Raw genomic sequence first — 18,186 nt, 5'->3', positions numbered from 1 at the left:
CTCAAAGTCCTCTCTCTCCGTGTCACAGCTGCCACCAGCAGGGAAGATCTGACCCTCTGGGTAGAATTTACAAAAAAATCCATGATAAAATATTTCATGCCCAGACAGCAAACGGAATTCTCCTTCTTGCTCCTAACTCAATCACCAAGTGAGCGACTGAGTCAAACACCAGTCCAGGTTGGCAGCAGAAATAATTTTCTTTTGACACCCCAAATCTCTCTTTTTTCCAGTCCCGAGGACTTTTCTGGTCTCTCCTGCCTCACGGTCCCAGCCCCCAAGCCTTGGGATGTTTGTGCCCAGCCAAGGAGGCAGCAGCCACTCTCCCATGGGTGCTGTGACCCCCCAGGATGGGTGGGGGTGGCTGGGTGCCCCCCATCCCTGCAGCATCCCCAGGGGTCTCCTGGGACACAACCCCCCCCCCAGCCCACCCTCTGCCTTGTCTCAAGGTGTTACCAGTTAACTCGGATCTTAACACCAGTGGATCCCAGAACAAATTCCATTTGAAACCCTTTTGTTTGCCCTGCAGCCACCCCTGACCTGCTCTGCCCCACATGGTGGCACCTGGGGACACCTCCAGCATCTGATGTTCCCCCCCTCCCAGTCACCACCTTAATAAAACCTCCAGAAACTTCACCCCCACGATCTTTAAGGTCCCTTCCAACCCCAAACATTCCATCAGGGATTTATGGATGCCCCAACATGAGGCCATCGACCTGCAGGATCCCACCCAAGGCCACGGATCCATCCCCAAACCAGAGCCTAGGACCCTCCCTCCCACCTCAGTTTCACTCAGAATTTTTCCACGTTTCCATTATTTTCAGCCACACAACCACTGTCCTGACACAAGGGCTGGGGGCACTAAAAGAGGGAAGAGCTCCTCAGAAGCTTTTCAAGCATTTCTCAGTGACTGTTAGACAGAAAAATTGCTTTTTCATTAAAAAAAAAAAAAAAAAAAAAAGCAAAACAACAGCAAACAAAAAAACCAGCAAACTAAAATTCAGAAGAGGAACACTCACATTTCCTAAGGGGACAATATTTACATACCCAGCCTGGCAAACGAGGTTTTCATTTAAATTACATATTAAATAATAAAGTACTTATTTTTAAAAATATTCTCTTTCAACCCAGAATGCCATCACCATCCAGGTCCTCAGTGCTTTGAAGCAGTTTCTTGGAGGACAAAGTCAACGCCCATTTTGTTTGGTTGGACCCCAATAAAACATCCTGGGATGTCCCCTGAATTCACCCCATGAGTTTCCCCCCCCAGTGCTCTGCTGCCCTTCTCCTTCCACAGAAACCCCCCCAGGGCTGCAGCCCCAGAGGCACCAGAGCCCAGGGAACCATTCCCAAAAAACACCTTTCCTTCTCCTTTGGGAGAGACCAGGACACCAGCTGGAGAGGAGACCCCAGAAGTCTCCAGCTCCCCACATTCTTTTGGTCCTCAAACCCCATGGGAAGCTGGGATGTGGATGGGGGGATGCACCAAAGGGCTCTGTGGGGTTTGGGAGGGGATGGAGAAAGAGGAGGAACAGAAAACCCTTTTGTTGGGATGAGGATGGACATAAGGCACTCAGAAGAGAGGGATTTAGGAATGATCCCTGGAGTCACAGCCTGGGAGCTGCCTGCACCTCACCTGCCTGGAGATCAAACTGGAGTGGAGAGAGGACTGAACCCAACCAAAGGCACTGGGGCTTCTGGGGCTGGAGCCTTCATATCCAGGAGGGGATTGTCCCCCTTTGCTGGGCTCTGGGGAGCCCCCCCTGGGGTAAAGCTGTGTCCAGCTCTGGGGTCCCCAGCAGCAGAAGGACACGGAGCTGTTGGAGCCAGTGCAGAGGAGGCCCTGGAGCTGCTGGGAGGGCTGGAGCAGCTCTGCTCTGGAGCCAGGCTGAGAGAGTTGGGGGTGTTGAGGCTGGAGAAGAGAAGGATCCCATGGGGAGACCTTAGAGCACCTTCCAGTGCCTGAAGGGGCTCCAGGAAAGCTGGGGAGGGACTTGGGACAAGGGCCTGGAGGGATGGGAGCCTGCGAGGGGGAAGGGTTTCCAGCTGGGAGAGGGGAGATGGAGAGGAGATCTTGGGGAGAAATGAGGGTGGGGAGAGCCTGGGAGAGGTTTCCTGGGGAAGCTGTGGCTGGTGGGGATGTCTCAGGCCAGGCTGGATGGGGCTTGGAGCCCCCTGGGCTGGGGGAGGGGTCCCTGCCCATGGCAGGGGTTGGATCTTGATGATCTTTAAGGTCTCTTCCAACCCAACCCATTCTGTGATTTATGGCAGGAGGCAATGAATGTTTTCTTGGCACTTTCTGACAGAGTCAGAAATCAGAGCTGCACCTCCCACCCAGGCTCTGTCCCTGCTCCCTACAGAGGACAAACCCCCCCAGGGGCTTCAGCAGAGAGCAGGGGGATGGGGAGATGCAGGGGGAGCCTGGGCAGAGGGGATGAAGCAGAGGAGATGGACAATGTCTGACCTGGGGGAGCAGAGGGGTGATGGATGCTGCACAGAGCAGGGTCCAGAGTGCCCGGGCAGGTCGGTCATGAGGTGATGTTTGAGCCTTGCTCTGAGGATGAGATGAGCAGCAAAAGAGTTAAAAGTTTTCCTGCAATGTCACTGCCACTGAAGATGAGGACCACGGGACACAAAGGCCATCAGACATGAGGACCACCAAATGCAAAGACTGAGGAAGAGGAGGATGGAAAAGCCATGGCAGGAGCAGCAGCTCAGGGCTGGGGCCAGCAGAGAATCCCAACCTTCCCCTGCCCCAGTATCTGGTACCAGGGCTGGTTCCTGAGCCCCCATTCTGTGGATCAGAGCCCCAGAGCCCTGGCCCCAAGCTGTGCCTGCAGGACAGAGCAGCCCAGGGCTGGTTCTGACCCAACCAGCAGCAATTTGGGCTCCCCAAGGAGTCAGACACAGATCTGCTGGCACCAGGAGTTCTGTTCTGATAACTTCTGCTGTGTTACAGAGTTCAGGTCTGGTTCCACGAGGGATCCAGCTGAGCTGACACCTCCTGGGGTGCCTGCAAGGGCTTCCTGCAGAGGCTGAGCTGCCTCCGAGCCCCCCAGCTCCACAAGAGTCTCTACAGCATTTCCAGAAAGTTCTGAAAAAAATCCAACAAAACCCCCAACGAGCTCAGAGCATCAGGATTCCCCAGGATTTTTTTCAGGAGTTTACATCTCCCCAAACTATTTGAGGAAATCAAAACCAGAGGGGGAAGGATCTGCCCTTCAGGAAAAAAAGCAAACAACCCAACAACCCAGCTTCAGGGAGACCTTTGGCTGCTCCTCTCCTCAGCAGCAGCAAATACAAAACCCATTATTTTCCATCCAGGTGAATTCCACTGCCACGGTTCTGGTTCTGCTGGGACAGGGGACTGGGTCCTTTCTGCACAGAACTGGGCAGGAGGTGGGGTTGGTCACCCCTGTGCCCTCCCAGTTCTGGAGGAGGGAAGGTGATGGACAGGAGCCAGAATTGTCCCGTGGCTGCACTCAGGAGGTTCAGCTGCCAATGGCCCCAGAGAGACCCTGCTCAGGGGCACCACAAACCCTTCCCCAAACCTCCCCTTCTCACCCCAAAGGCAGCAGCACACCAGTGTGAGCTGGAGACTTCAGCCAGGAGGAAATCCACTGGGAAGAATGAGCTACAGATGGACTTGGGCTATTTTAACATTCAGGCAATTTCTGTTTTGCTCAAAAAAATATTTCTTGCTTTGATGAAGAAAACGTATTCAGGTATCTCCTACCTATAAAACAAGAACTGCCCCATTTATCAAGGGGAGGAACCCCAGTCACTCTGAGCCCTTCTTCTGAAGCTTGGACCATTGGTTCTGGAGCCTCAGCCCCCAGCAAGGTCTCCCCGTGCTCTCCTCGAGGGCCCCAGGGCCAGAGGAGCAAGTGCCAAGCACCACAAACTCAGATTTAACCTCAGCAAAGGGAAAAAAAAAAAAAAATCATGCTGCAACCCAAGGAGTTGGCTGCTGACCTGAGAGAGAGAGCAGAGAAACCAAACCCTGAGCCCGAGATCTTTTCCAGACACATCTGAGCTCCATCCAGAGCCTCCCCTACCAAGGGATGGGGTTAATTCCCTCTCACGCAGCCTCCAGCTCCTCCCTGCCCACCTGGATCTTCAGACAGACCCAAACCCAAACCAAAACCCAAACCCAAACCCAAACCCTTCCAAGGCAGTGATGAAAACCTCACCCACAACTGTGCCTCGATTTGGGGGGGGGCTGAGGACCAAGGAGGAACCAAAGCCCTTTCCACCAAATCCAGGGATCCGTGGGAGCTGGGATGAGCCCAGGAATGACCCAGGCAGCAGCAGGAGGGATGTGAGATGGAGCAGGCAGAGCTCTTCCAGCCCCCCTCTGGAGCAACTCCCACCCCAGGGGCTCCTCCTGTGAATTTTCTGAGAAAATCCATGAATCCTGCAAGTTTCTGGGACTGCAGGTGACCTGACCCACTTAAGCCAACAGTCATTGTTTCTTTGTTTTTGTTTAAATTAAAGCCCCCATCCCATGCAGCCAGTAAGGTCTCCTCAGCACCAGGGGGTGTCTGTCCCCTGGGTTTTCACCAAACCAGAACAAAACTCTCCTGCCCTGCAGTGCAGCCAGGATCCTGAAAGCTGAACCCACCTCCTTCCAGCCTTCTCCCCTCCGAGTGCTCTCCCCAGACATCAAGGAACTGGGATGGGGTTAACACATTGCATTTCACTTCAGGGAGAAGCATCTAAAATCTTTTATTTTAAAGCTGAGGCTGCAAGGGGCACGTCCGTGCTGCCTCGGGAGGGCTGCTGAGCTCCAGGGGAACTGATGTCAGGTGAAAAAAAAAAATCCCTCAACCCAACAAACATACCAAGAAAATGAGCATGTCACTGTGACCAGCAGGTTTCCTTTGGTCTCTTCTAATGACAGCAAAACCACTTGGAACAACAGAATCAATTGTTTCTGAGCACAGATCCAGGGGAAGAGCAAGAGACAAAAATCTGTTCTCCTGATGACTGCACAAGGCCAGGTGAGCTGCATGGCAACAACAAAAGAAATATTAACTAGCAAAAACAGCAATTATCTTCATTACCAGGCCTAATGAATCTGTCAGCCAGCTCTCCTCTGGCCCAAGGACTCAGAGGACGTGTGGTCATTAGCAGAGCACTTGCAGGAGTTTTTTGCACCACTGATAAATCACAGTATCACACAAAGTGAGGGGTTGGAAGGGACCCTGAAAGCTCCTGGAGTCCAGCATGGCACAGCAGGGTCACCTCCAGCAGCCCCAGGGAACACATCCAGGGGGGTTTGGATGTCTGCAGGGAAGGAGACTCCACAACCTTCCTGGGCAGCCTGGGCCAGGGCTCCTTCTCCCTGGAAAAATTCTTCTATTTATATGGAACCCCCTCTGCTCCAGTTTCTAAGCACTGCAATTGTTCTGTTGCTGGTCACCCCTAAGGAAAGCTTTGACTCCATCCTTCTGGCACTCAGTCCTTAAATATTTATGAACATTGATGGGGTTACCCCTCATTCTCCTCTACTCCAAGCTCCAGAGGGTCCCTCAGCCTCTCCTCACCAGATGCTCCACTCCTCCATCACCTTGGTGCCTCTGCTCTGGGCTCTCTCCAGCAGTTCCCTGTCCTGCTGGAACTGAGGGGCCCAGAACTGGACACAAGATTCCAGCTGTGGCCTCCCCATGGCAGAGCAGAGGGGGAGCAGAACCTCTCCTGACCTCCTGACCACCCCCTCCCAATGCCCCCCAGGTGCCAGTGGCCTTTTTGGCCACCAGGACACATTGGTGGCTCATGGTCAGCACCCCCAGGGCCCTTTCCCCTTTGCTGCTCCCCCACAGCTCAGTCCCCAGCCTGTCCTGGTACCTGGGGTTGTTCTTTCCCAGATGTCAGACTCTCCACTTGCCTTTGTTGTCATCCATTACATTTCTCCCCAGCCTGCCCAGGTCCCTCTGGATGGCATCACAGCTTCTGGGGTCTCACCTCCCCTCCCAGCTTTGTGCCAGCAGCAAACTTGCTGGCAGTGCACTCTGTTCCCTCATCCAGGTCATCAATAAATATACTGAACAATACTGGTCCCAGTACTGAGCCCTGAGGGGTCCACTGGACACAGACTTCCAACTGGACTCCATCCCAGTGACTGCCCCTCTCTGGCTCCTCTCCTTCTCCCACCTCACTCCATCATCCAGGCCACACTTCTCCAGTTTAGCTCCAAGGATGCTGTGGGACAGGGTGCCAAATGCCTTCCTGAAATCAAGATAAACTCTGCCACCAGCCTCCCACCTGCCTGTACCCTCCCAGGGGCTCTCAGCCTGGGCAGACACCACCTCCCCTTGGCAGAGCCACAGGGGCTGCTCCTGATGAGCTCCCTGAACCTGGGGTGCCTGGAGACAGCACCAAGACTGAGCTGTTCCAGCCCCTTCCAGGGATGCAGGGGAGGCTCTGTGGTTACCCCACATCCTCCCTCCTGCCTTTCCTGAAGCCTGGAGTGACATTTGCTTTCCTCCAGTCACCCCTCCTGTTCCCAACAGCTTCCCAAAGATGATGGAGAGCAGCCCAGCAATGACATCTCCACGTCCCTCAGCACCCATGGGTGCATCCCACCAGGACCCGTGGATTTATGGATGTCCAGACTCAAATCCTGATTTCAATTACAGCTCACTGGCTCATCTTTAGAAAAATGATCTTAGAGATGGCAGTAAACAACACTAAAGCCACGTAAAATGTTTTCCTTTAGATATTTTGTTTGGGAACATCCCATAGCTTCCCTCCACCTCACACACCCTGTGCCATTCCCCAAACCCTTCCACTGGAAAACTGGGGTGCCTGAGCCCTTCTGAACAGAGGCTGAGGGAGAACATTTTGTTGGGTTTTTTCCTTCATTTTTTTAGAATTTGTGCACCCAGTTTCCCACACTGCTTGCCAGCTGCAGCTCTCTAAAAATCATCATGGGAAGCAAAACCCTGGGATGAACACAGAGTTTGTATCAGGACATCTTATTCCAGTGGAATAACTGGGATTTTGTCAGCCAGAAGTGTTACAGCTCATGAGAAAAAGCAATGAATCTTAATTTGTGTGGGGAAAAATTTTGTTAGAAGATTGGTGAAACTGCCCAAAACCTTACAACCACGCTCCTACATCCCCTGCCTCCAGAGCACTCCCTTTCCCTTTCCCTTCCCTGAGCTGCCACTTGGAGCTGGGGGGTTGGAGTTCAGAGAGGAATTCATGAACCCAGCTCCAGGTCTGCCCTGGCTGGAAGAGGGCACAAACCCCCTCCCAGCATGAGAACTGATCTGGATTAACTAATCCAGATGTTACCTGCAGCAAGGGGGGTTCTGACTGCAAACCCCACAGCTGTGCTCAGCTCTGCCCCTCCAGGGGCTCAGGACCCCATCTGTGTGCAGGTCCAGCTGGCACCTTCCAGACCTAAAATTCTCTAAACCTTATTGATGGGGACAGATCCAAACCACTGCAGGGAAACCAGGCAGGAAAGTGCTGAACCTAACTCCTGTTCAGCCTGCATTGCTTTCTGACCACAGATCTCAGAAGAAGAGGGTTTTGGGGTTTTGTTTGGGGTTTTTTTGTTGTTGCTTTTTTGGTTGTATTGGTTTTTTTGGTTTTTTTTCCCAGGGCACAGCTGCATTAAGTAGCTGAATTTTCAGCAGAGAAGCCATCCTGGGTGACAGCCCTTCCCTGCAGCTTTCCTGCCTAAAATCCCTAAAAATTCATTTGATCCCACTGCCAGCCCTGGGTCTGTTCTGAGCTGCCAACTCCAGCACACCAAAGCCTGAGGGACCTTCCTGGAGCAGCTCTTCCCTTGGCTGCTGTGAAGGACCAACCTGTGGTGGAATTCAGAGCTAAAATCCCAACGTGGAGGAATCATTTGCTGCCAAAGAGCTTGTGTGCTTCTGGAGATTGAGTTAACCCAGTAAAATGTCTTTAGAGAAGATAAATCAGCTTGAGAAATCATCACAAAAGGAGCTGGATGCAAGTGGTCAAATTATTAAACCAAGGCAACAAGTGCCCTGTAGCTGAACCACGGCTTCAGACCTGCTTACTGGATATGGTTCAATACACTCTTCAAGCTTTAATTTCAGTTTATAGACTCAAAGCCAAAAGCCATGGAACAACAAATTCAGAATCTGCAGTGAAAGGCACAGCCAGACACAAGCTCGTGCATCCCTCCCCAGATTTTGGGTGTTAGTGTGGCAGCTGCTCCCTGCCCTTGCTGGGCACCCGCAGCAGCTCAGGGGAGTGCAGCTCATCAGAATTCCCTCCCCAGCACAGCTCCAGGTGATGTGCTGCCTGCTGTCACCTATCACAGGGGTCACTTATGCTTCACAGGCTGGCTGAAAACCTAGCAAAGCCCCAAGGATGACAGGAGTGTGCCTGCTACAGCCATTTCCCCCTGATCCCAAACGGACCTGGTCACACTTGTAGCATGGTGAGACCTGCAAACACCATGGCCAAGAATCAGTTTTGAAGCCTTGTGCAACCTGGGCTGGGGGAGGTGTCCCTGACCATTCAGGGGTTGGATCTTGATGATCTTTAAGGCCCCTTCCAACCCAAACCATTCTGTGGTTCTCTGACTGCCAAGGGGAACTGGCTGGAAGAGAACTATTGCCACCTCCAGGTACTTAATGGGCCTGGAGCCCACTCATGGTCTTCAGCCAGGTGGTGGAACAAGCTGTGTTGAGGTTGTATTAATGAATGATTTTGTAGTATTCATAGCATCAGGTTTGGGTGTTTAAAAGAATGCCCAAAGAGAACCTGACTTTCAGAAAAACTCTAGCACCAAACCTCTAAAATTAAGACTTTTATGTGTTTCCTATCAGGAACTCAACCCTACTCATCATTCCTCATCATCCTGGCTAAGAGCAGGACTGATTTCCAACCAGCAAGCAGGGGAACCAAAGCAGACACTGAATTATTTTGTCCCAGCACAATTTGAATTATTTAGTTTGAATTCCAAGGAGTGAAAACTTGCAGAACAACAGCACTGTGCCAGGAGAGCCCCTGCTCACCGACCCAAACCCCAGCACACCCTGCCCAAGATGTACCCAGCAATCCCCCCCCTGCTTTGTGCACTGCAACCTCCTCCTCTGCTATTCCAGCAAAGCAGAACCTCAGTTTCCCCTAAGAGATAAAAAACCCCAACCAAACCAACCCAACTTTATCTCTGGGCACCCAGACAACCTTGTGCTGCGGGTTCATCACCACCAGGTACTGATCCAGCAGAACAGACTGACTCAAACCTTCTGTTCATCCCCTTCCCAGCCATCCCCCCCCCTCCACCTCTCAGTGCAACGCAAGTTAAGAAAATTTCATATGCACTACATACATATCACAGTCAAAAATAAAGTATTTCTGTTCTTAAAAAGCCTGAAGTGGGGCTGAGATGCCTTTGCTCCTAACACCAGCTCTGTGGGAGGTACATTTCATACTCACAGGGTGAAAAGGCCCTCGATATGCACAGGTGAGAATATATCTGAAAAATAAGCTATTTGGCTACCTATGTGTCAAGCTTCATGCTTTTATTCCAAAGTGAATTATTTTTTTTTTCCAGCTTAGAAGTTTAGGACTAATAAAAGAAGCGGCACAGAAACCCGGCTGGTGGACTCAGCACACAGCTCACACACAAAAGCAGCCCCAGCTCTGGCTCTGGGGCAAGCACAGGAGGGCTGGTGGTGGCCACCTGCTCTTCCCAGCCCCAACCTTGCTTCTGCACCCACCCCCACCAGCCCCCCGTGCACAGGGCTGGGAGAAGCTCAGCCCAGAGACCTCCTGGCTCGGGGCAGCCCTGGGACTGCCAGCAGCAGCTCTGTGCTCCAGAGCCAAGGGGACACCTTCCTTCCCCTGACCTTGCTCCCAGGCACAGCCTGAAGTACAGCCCGTGTCTCCAGACTCTTTTTACTCTCCTATCCCAAGGCAGTGGGATGTCTGTGTGCCCCCCTCCCAAAAAAAGGCAACCTCCTTGGTGCCCCCCTGCCCGGGCAGTACCAGGAGTCCTGTGCTGGGGCTGTGCCACTCTCCAACGTTGTCACTAGGTACAAAGTGCAAAAGTGTTGCTGTTCCTGCATCCATTAAAAACTTGAGAAACAAGAACAAACAGAAAAAGGATTTCCATAATAATCTGAAAATACATTAGTCTCCAAAAAACAAAACGAACAAAAGAAGGCAGGGAACGCCTGTAACCTGTTTGTGCTGTCCTCTGCTCCCCTCTGCGTGGCAGCAGTCACTCCAGGGATGCTTCTCCTCTGAGCTGCCACACCACACCACACGCTGCCACCTCCTCTGCACACTCTGCAGCCCAGCCAGGAGGAGGAGGAGGAGGAGGAGGAGGAGATCATCCGGGGAAGCTGAGTTTTGATGGCTCGGGCAGAAGAGACCAATTGCTACCAGCCCCAGGCTCCTGCAGGGCACCATCATCAGTCTCCAGAGCAGAGAGAGCACGGAGCAGTTCCCTGGAAGGCAGAGACTTCCCATCCCTCCAGACAGTTCAGCAAGTCAGCTCCTTGGCCTCTGGCTTGGGACAACGTCAATCACTTTCCCTCCCACCCCCCCACGAAAAAAAAAAAAACCAAACGAAAAAAAAACCATGTAAAATAAAAACCCCTCCCTGCTTCATCCCATTTAAAGTGTTTGCATCTTTTCCTCCTATGAAATGTTTCTGATAAGGCTTTATTGCTATACAAAAGCGGTGCAAATGCTGCCCAAGGACAGCTCCATCAGGAACTTTGGTCACACGACTGTGGGACTCCTGTGCACTGTCCAAGTCCCAGCGTTAGACCTGCTACCTTTCTGAAGAGAAGCTGAATACTGTGTGCAATAACACTAAGAAAACAGGACTGAACCCCAAATACAAAACAAAAAAAAAACAAAAAAAAAAGAGGGAGAGAGGGGAGGGGACAAGGAACTGAAATTAGGCAGAAGGCTTGCTTGGGAAGACCCCTCATTCCTGTGATGACTAACTGATCAATGCTACATTTAGACAATGCAAGTGTCTTTTCAGAACAGATTGTTGGTGTCAAAACTGCGTGTCTGGTCCTGAATGCCAGCTCTCTCATCAATGCAGCATTTATTAAAAAATAAAATTAAAATGGAAAAAAAAAAAAAATTGACAAATTGCATCACCAGGTAGCAGCCTGGCCTGGATCACACACGTCCCATTGCATCTGTTTCATCAAGCAGGGCCATTTAATGTGGCTTCAGCACAGGGCAAGACTTCTTCTTTCCTAAAGAGAAACCCAAAGTGTAACATTAGGGAAATGTCACTGCTGGAATGTACCCACTCCTGAAGTTTATTTTCATCCTGGTTGGAAACTCTGCTCAGGAGCAGGACCTGAGCCACCCTGCCTTGATTTCTGCTGCCTCTACCTGCTGAACCCTGATGAGCTCCCTAATGAGAACCTCCCAGCATCTCACCAAATACTCCACTTGAGCAACTACACAACATCCACCAAGTGACTGAACCAGAAGTTTGGAACGTGGCCAGCAGAGCCCACCTGAAGGCTCCAGCCTCAAGTTGCACCAGGGGAGCTTCAGATTGGATTAGAAACTTCTTCACTAATGGGGTGATAAACCACTGGCCCAGGCTGCCCAGGGAGGTGCTTGAATCCCCATCCCTGGAGCAGCTTCAAAGCTGTGGGGACACTGGGTCTTGGAAGAGTTGGGTTAATGGTTGGACTTGATGATCTTAAAGGTCTTTTCCAAACTGAACAATTCTGGGTAGTTCTGTGTGAGCACCCCCAGGCACCCTTCACCATCACCCTGGGATCTGGACGTGGGACTCTGTTGGAGCCACAACATCCACAGGGCTCAGCACCTTCTGACTTGGCTTCACAGCTCGGGCCATGACAAGGACATGAATCACAAAACCACAGAATCATTTTTGTTGGAAAAGACCTTGGAGATCATCAAGTCCAACCACATCACTACCAGGCCTGCCACTAAAACATCCCTCAGTACCACAGCTCCAGGGCTCCAGGAGGGGAACTCCATCACTTACTGGAATTTGCTTCTTGCAACAAGCACCATAAAAATCACAGAATGGTTTCAGTTGGAAGAGACCCTAAAGATCATTGAGTTCCAACATTCCTGCCATGGGCAGGGACCCCTCCCCCAGCCCAGGGGGCTCCAAGCCCCATCCAACCTTCAACCCCTCCAGGGATGGGGCAGCCACAGCTTCTGGGGGCAACCTGGGCACCCAGGGGCTCAGCACCCTCACCCCAAACAATTTCTCCCTCCCTCCCTGCCCAAGATCTCCTCTCCATCTCCCCTCTCCCAGCTGGAAACCCTTCCCCCTCGGAGGGTCCCATCCCTCCAGGCCCTTGTCCCAAGTCCCTCCCCAGCTTTCCTGGAGCCCCTTCAGGCACTGGAAGGTGCTCTAAGGTCTCCCCATGGGATCCTTCTCTTCTCCAGCCTCAACACCCCCAACTCTCTCAGCCTGGCTCCAGAGCAGAGCTGCTCCAGCCCTCCCAGCAGCTCCAGGGCCTCCTCTGCACTGGCTCCAACAGCTCCGTGTCCTTCTGCTGCTGGGGACCCCACAGCTGGACACATTTCTATTTATTATTTATTACTCTTAAGCACTTCATTATTTTAATGAAAGAGATGATCTGACAACACCTCAGGGAAACTGAAAGCCATGTAATATACTGCAGACACAGCTCTACAGAACCTCCAAGACAAGATGTTCTACTGGAGTAACTCTGAGCACACACTAATGGCAGAAAAACCTCACCCAGTGACATGGTGAGAAGTGACACTGCCTCAGGATGCTGTGGCTGCCCCATCCCTGGAGGTGTTGAAGGTTGGATGGGGCTTGGAGCCCCCAGGGCTGGGGGAGGGGTCCCTGACCATGCAGCAGGGTTGGATCTTGATGATCTTTAAGGTCCCTTCCAATCCCAACCATTCTGTGATTCTAAGCAAGCAAAGCTCTGCCCCAGGCTCTGCCATCTCACCTCTCTTTTGTGGCCGTTTCTGTGACAGTGGTGACCATGGCAGCTGTGTTCTGGTGCTCCTCTGGGTGCTGGGCCACGTTGTTGAGGGGTTTGGATGCTTTTGTTGTCCCAATGTCAGTGATGGACAGCTTGTCAATCACCATGCAGTCTGCATCACTGTGGGGGAGAAGTCAAGATGTCAACGGGGCTTGAATTCCTAGAGAGAGAAATCTATTCCTCCTCCTTCTCCTCCTCTCCTAGCACAGGCCACAACAATCCCATAAGGTATAGGGAACTGAAAATAAACTGGAATGGAAAAGCAGGAAATAGGCTGGAATTAAAATGGAAATCATCCTGGAGGCTGTTTCCTAAAAATCCACACGACACCAAGCAGCCATGAGGACAAGGAAGCCATTCCCATTTCCTGCAGCAAAACCCATCCCAAGGGCTCCCCACACATCCCTACCTGCACACCAGAACCTTCACCACCCTCTGCAACCACCACTGCTGCTCACTCCCCTGCAGATGAGCACAGAAAACAAATGGCTGAAGGATGCAAATGTGAGGTTGGCCAAGACTTGGCAAGGCTGGAGGGTCCAGAAGGGAAGTTTTATGGCTGGGAGCAATCAACCAGAAGCCTTGGAGGTTCCTGGAGACTCAGCACCACCACGGAACAGCCTGGGCTGGAGGGGACCTCAGGAAGTTTTGCATGGACAGCCCGGGTGATTCAGCTCTCCTGGAACTGCCCTCTGCTCATCCCCCACCAGGAACATTCCCAAGCCCATTGCTCCAGGAACAGCTGATTCTCTGATCCCACACGAGCACCTATGCTGCTCAGCTCTGGATTGTTCCCAGATGGCACCTGTAGGCATCTAGGAAAGAGTCAAGTACAGCCCTAAAACTCTGAGAAGAAAAGAAGCTGATTGGATGCTCATGGGTTGCACCTCCAGAAGTCAAACAGTGGAATTAATTTGCCTTTGGTGATAGAGAGAATCACAGATTTGTCTGGTTGGAACAAATCAAAGCTGGAACCAAAGCTGGGTCTCCAACATTCCCCTTCCCTGGGAGGCTGGGGATGGGATGGGCAGGATCCTGGGAGGGGACAGAGCCAGGACAGAGATGTTCACCCCATGTCTGCTCAGCAGTAAAAGCTCTGAGGAGGGAGGTGCAGGAGCACAGGTACTGAGGCTGGAACAGCATTTGATGGGGGGAAGCAGAGAAGAAATCTTTTGGTTACCTTTGCTAGTGGGGATTATGGTTGGACTTGATGGTCTTAAAGGTCTTTTCCAACCTAAGTTATTCTGTGATTTGACTCAGAGCATGGTCTTTGCTTTTGCTTTATTAAACTGCCTTTACCTTGAAAAAAAACAAACTGCAACTGCAGCCAGGGAGAGAAGTCAGAAGAGGAGAGAAAGAACCCTGCAGACACCAGGGTCAGTGAAGGAGAAGAGGGAGGAGATGCTCCAGGCAGCACAGCAGAGATTCCCCCACAGCCTGTGGTGAAGACCCTGGTGAGGAAGGCTGAGCCCCTGTGGGGACCAGAAACCCACACTTCTAACCAGGGAGTTTCTTCCCTGAACAACTTTATTTTTTTGCCTTCTAAGGCAGAGGAGAAGCCTGCATGTGAATGATCTTCCTCACAGCTCTCTCCAGTCCCAGTTCCAAGAACTATTTCTTCTCCATTTTTCAGGGAACAAGCCAAAAAAACTGGAAGGCAGCTGAGCAGGAGGGAGCTGGCACCCTGCCAGTAGCTGCCTGTCCATGCAGATGAGGTTCATGCCCAGAATCCCAGGCTGGTAATTAAACCATCTGACAGATTTGGAGATCAAGCTTCTATTTCTGTAGCTGCTTTCCTGTCAGCTCTTGAAAGAAAAAAACCCCAACAGATTAAAAATGAGGAATAATGAGACCAAAACATTTCTCTTCTTAAAGGCTACGATGCTCTTGAGAAGGAATATCACAAGTACAGGAATATAAAAAAAAAAAGTGCAAGGAACAGATGAGACAGCAGGGAACTCAACTGGGCTGCCAGAAACGTCTTTGGAAAATGACCTCTCACATGAGAACCCAGAGCTGGGGACACTTCAATGGCTCAGAGATAAATTCCTCCAATTCCATCACTAACAGTTCCCTGTCAGCAGGATGCTGGTGCTGGGAAGTCCTGAGGTCACACGTGGAAATTTCTCTCCTCGTGGAACAGCAACACTGCACACCTGAACCTCTGCAGAAGGAGGAACCCAGGTCCCATCTGGAATATTGTGTCCAGCTCTGGGCCCCTCAGAAGGACAGGGAACTGCTGGAGAGAGCCCAGAGCTGAGCCAGCAAGATGATGGAGGGAGTGGAAAATCTGGTGAGGAGAGGCTGAGGGAGCCTCTGCAGCTTGGAGAGGAGACTGAGGGTGAGCTGGTGAGTTCAGCTCAGGAAGGTTGGACCAAGCCCAGGCAGAAGGGGAACCCTGGCATCAAGAGGAGTGTGGCCAGGAGGTCAGGAGAGGGGTTTCTGAGCCCTGCTCTGCTCTGTCAGACCCCACCTCCAATCCTGCCTCCAGCTCGGGGGAACCCAGCAGAAGAAGGACATGGATCTGTTGGGATGAGTCCAGAGGAGGCCACAAAGATGATCCAGGGGCTGGATGCTCCCAGGACAGGCTGAGGGAGCTGGGATTGGGGAGAGGAGAGAGGACAAGGAGAAGAGGAGAAGAAGAGGAGAAGAGGAGGAGAAGAAGAGGAGAAGAACAGGAGGAGGAGAAGAACAGGAGGAGGAGAAGAAGAGGAGGAGAAGAAGAACAGGAGAAGAGAGAAGACTCTGGGGGAACCTTAGAGCTGCCCCCCAATCCCTGAAGGGAACCTCCAGGAAGGCTGCAGAGGGACTTTTCAGAAGTGTCCAGTGATAGGAGAAGGGGAAATGGTTTGAAAGTGCAGGAGAAGAGGTTCAGCCTGGAGCTGAGGAAGAAGTTCTTCAGGAGGAGGGTGCTGAGCCTCTGGAACAGATTGCCCAGAGAAGCTGTGGCTGCTCCCTCCCTGGAGGTGTTCAGGGCCAGGTTGGATGAGGCTTGGAGCAGCCTGGGCTGGATGAGAGGTGTCCCTGGGCATGGCAGGAGGTTGGAGGGGATGAGCTCTGAGCTCCCTTCCCACCTCAGCCATCCTGTGATTCTATGAACTCCATTAACTGCTTAGAGACAAATGTGCCAAAAGGGTACCAGGGACTTCTCAGCTTTCACTGCACACCACAGAATTTGTGTAAACAGGAAACACTCCATAGCCTCATTCCAGACCTCAGGTGGTTCACTCTTTTTTGTTCCAACACCCAAATTCTGCAAACACAAAGCTGCCTTGAGCTAACAACACATTTGGTTTCCTTGAAGTGCAATCTCTTCTTAGAAAACCAGGACTGAACAAAATTCACCATTTTTCCTGATTACCAAACTTGTCACTGAATCATTCTACACCAGCACTGGTACCTGGTTCCTGCAGTGATTCACTGTTCTATTTGTAATGATGGAAATGGCAGGAGCTCACTTCACTGTTGGTAACAACTCAATTCTCCTGCACATTCCCACCAGCTTTAGGGAGAAAATACCTTAGCAACATTTTTTTTTTAAGTCCTCTCTGGCCCAGGTTCATGATGCCCATCACGACAGGAGAACACATCATGCTCTGCTCTGAAAGCCTCTCACAAGACAAGTGAAGCTGCAGCAGCTTTGCTGGTGGCTCAGCTGCACCAAAGTGACCCAAAATTGTACCAGGATTGAAACCCAGATGCTGGAGCACCCAGAGCAGCTCTGCCAGACCCTAAGTGCAACAGTGATCTACATCTCCTTGCCAAAGAACCATTAAAAAATCAGGCTGTGGAAGCAAATGATTGAAGAGCTTTATGTGTTTCAGGAAAGAAGGATTTGATACTGAATGGAAGAGCCTTGGAGCTGAGTTCCACCCACCTCAGAAGCTCCTGTGATATGCTTTACACATCCTCTACTCTCTTTGGTAAAGAAATAGTAGGACAGACAACAAAACATGGTGAAGACACGCCAGGAAAAACACAGTGGTACTCTAAAGAAGGAGGCAAGAGGTGTATAAAAGTGTTCCTAAACACAAGTCTCATGCTGAGCCCACATCCAGCCCCTAAAACCAACTGAGAAACAAGGCAAGAGATGCAGGGGCAGCCACACTCCTGCTTCCCACGGGCAATGGTTTGTTGGCTGCTCCTCAGACAGAGTCACCCAGGATGGGGGAGCTGGCACCCCCATGCACATGCAAGCTTCATGGAAAGGGACAGGGGTTATGTCAGCTCAGGAGGTCCCATCCATGCCAATTATTTGCATTTAGTGCCCACCTCTGAGTGGGAAAGCTGAGATGGGACCTACTCAGATCAGTCACTGTTTGCTTTCTGGATGAAGGGAGCCAAATGACAGAGGGTGCTGGGCTCATGCCCCATGCCCTGATCCCACAGCATGCTCCTTCCCCCCCTCTGCCCAAACCCTCCCAGCCCTCCATGCAGCTCAGCAGCAAAGGAGACACAAGGCAGAGCAGAGCTGCTCCTGGTGCTTCTCCCTGCAGACCCCAACAACCCCATGCAGGGCAGCAGGCACAGGAGAGGCAGAATGTCCCCACATGGGAGAGCTCAAAACATCCACTGTGACAATGTCCCTCCACTCAGCTGGGGACACTGCAGCATTATTATCACTGCTGGGGCTCAGAGGATGCTGCACCCAACCTCCTCACTCACACACTGACAGCCAAGGCTCCCCCTGTGCCAGCTCCTGCCCAGACCCTGGGGTCCCAGCACCCTGCAGACCCCCTGGTCCCATGCCCAGAGCCCCAGGGGAACCCTGTCAGATGCTGCTCAGGACCTGCTCTGGCAACCCAGGGAACTCTGCTGTTAGAAGGAATGTGAAGAACCTTCACCCCACAACTGTCTAAGATCAGAAACAAGAGGTTTTACAGGAACCTTTACACAGAAATTGTAGGATTGTGTTCAGGTTTGGGGCCCCTCAGGAGCAGAAGGAGATTGAGGGGCTGGAGAGTGTCCAGAGAAGGGAATGGAGAGCAAGGAGAAGGTGTGGAGAAGTTGTGAGGAGCAGCTGAGGGCCCTGGGGGTGTTGATCCTGGAGCAGAGGAGGCTGAGGGGAGACCTTCTGGCTCTCTGCAACCCCCTGAGAGGAGGTTGGAGCCAGGGGGGGTCGGGCTCTGCTCCCAAGGAACAAGGGATGGGACAAGAGGAACTTTTGGCACAACTCAAGTGGTGCCAGGGGAGGTTTAGGTTGGAGCTG

The 18,186-nt window shown here is 51.9% G+C and overlaps 1 protein-coding gene across 4 annotated transcripts in view; it reads right to left on the bottom strand.

Moving 5' to 3' along the window:
• Positions 1 to 10,646: 10,646 nt before the first annotated feature.
• Positions 10,647 to 18,186, bottom strand: part of PPP6R2 (protein phosphatase 6 regulatory subunit 2) — a 97,698-nt gene continuing 90,158 nt past the window's right edge. For all 4 annotated transcript variants that reach the window (XM_071734281.1, XM_071734278.1, XM_071734280.1 and 1 more), the window contains 2 exons: positions 12,942 to 13,097; positions 10,647 to 11,216 (listed from right to left, as the gene is read on the bottom strand). In XM_071734281.1, coding sequence (XP_071590382.1) covers positions 11,165 to 11,216; positions 12,942 to 13,097 — 208 coding nt within the window. In that variant the 3' untranslated portion in view covers positions 10,647 to 11,164. The remainder of the gene's footprint in view (positions 11,217 to 12,941; positions 13,098 to 18,186) is intronic.

This window comes from Heliangelus exortis, chromosome 1, assembly GCF_036169615.1.
Source record: "Heliangelus exortis chromosome 1, bHelExo1.hap1, whole genome shotgun sequence".
Taxonomy (NCBI): domain Eukaryota; kingdom Metazoa; phylum Chordata; class Aves; order Apodiformes; family Trochilidae; genus Heliangelus; species Heliangelus exortis.
This window is presented reverse-complemented; position numbering and strand designations above follow the sequence as displayed.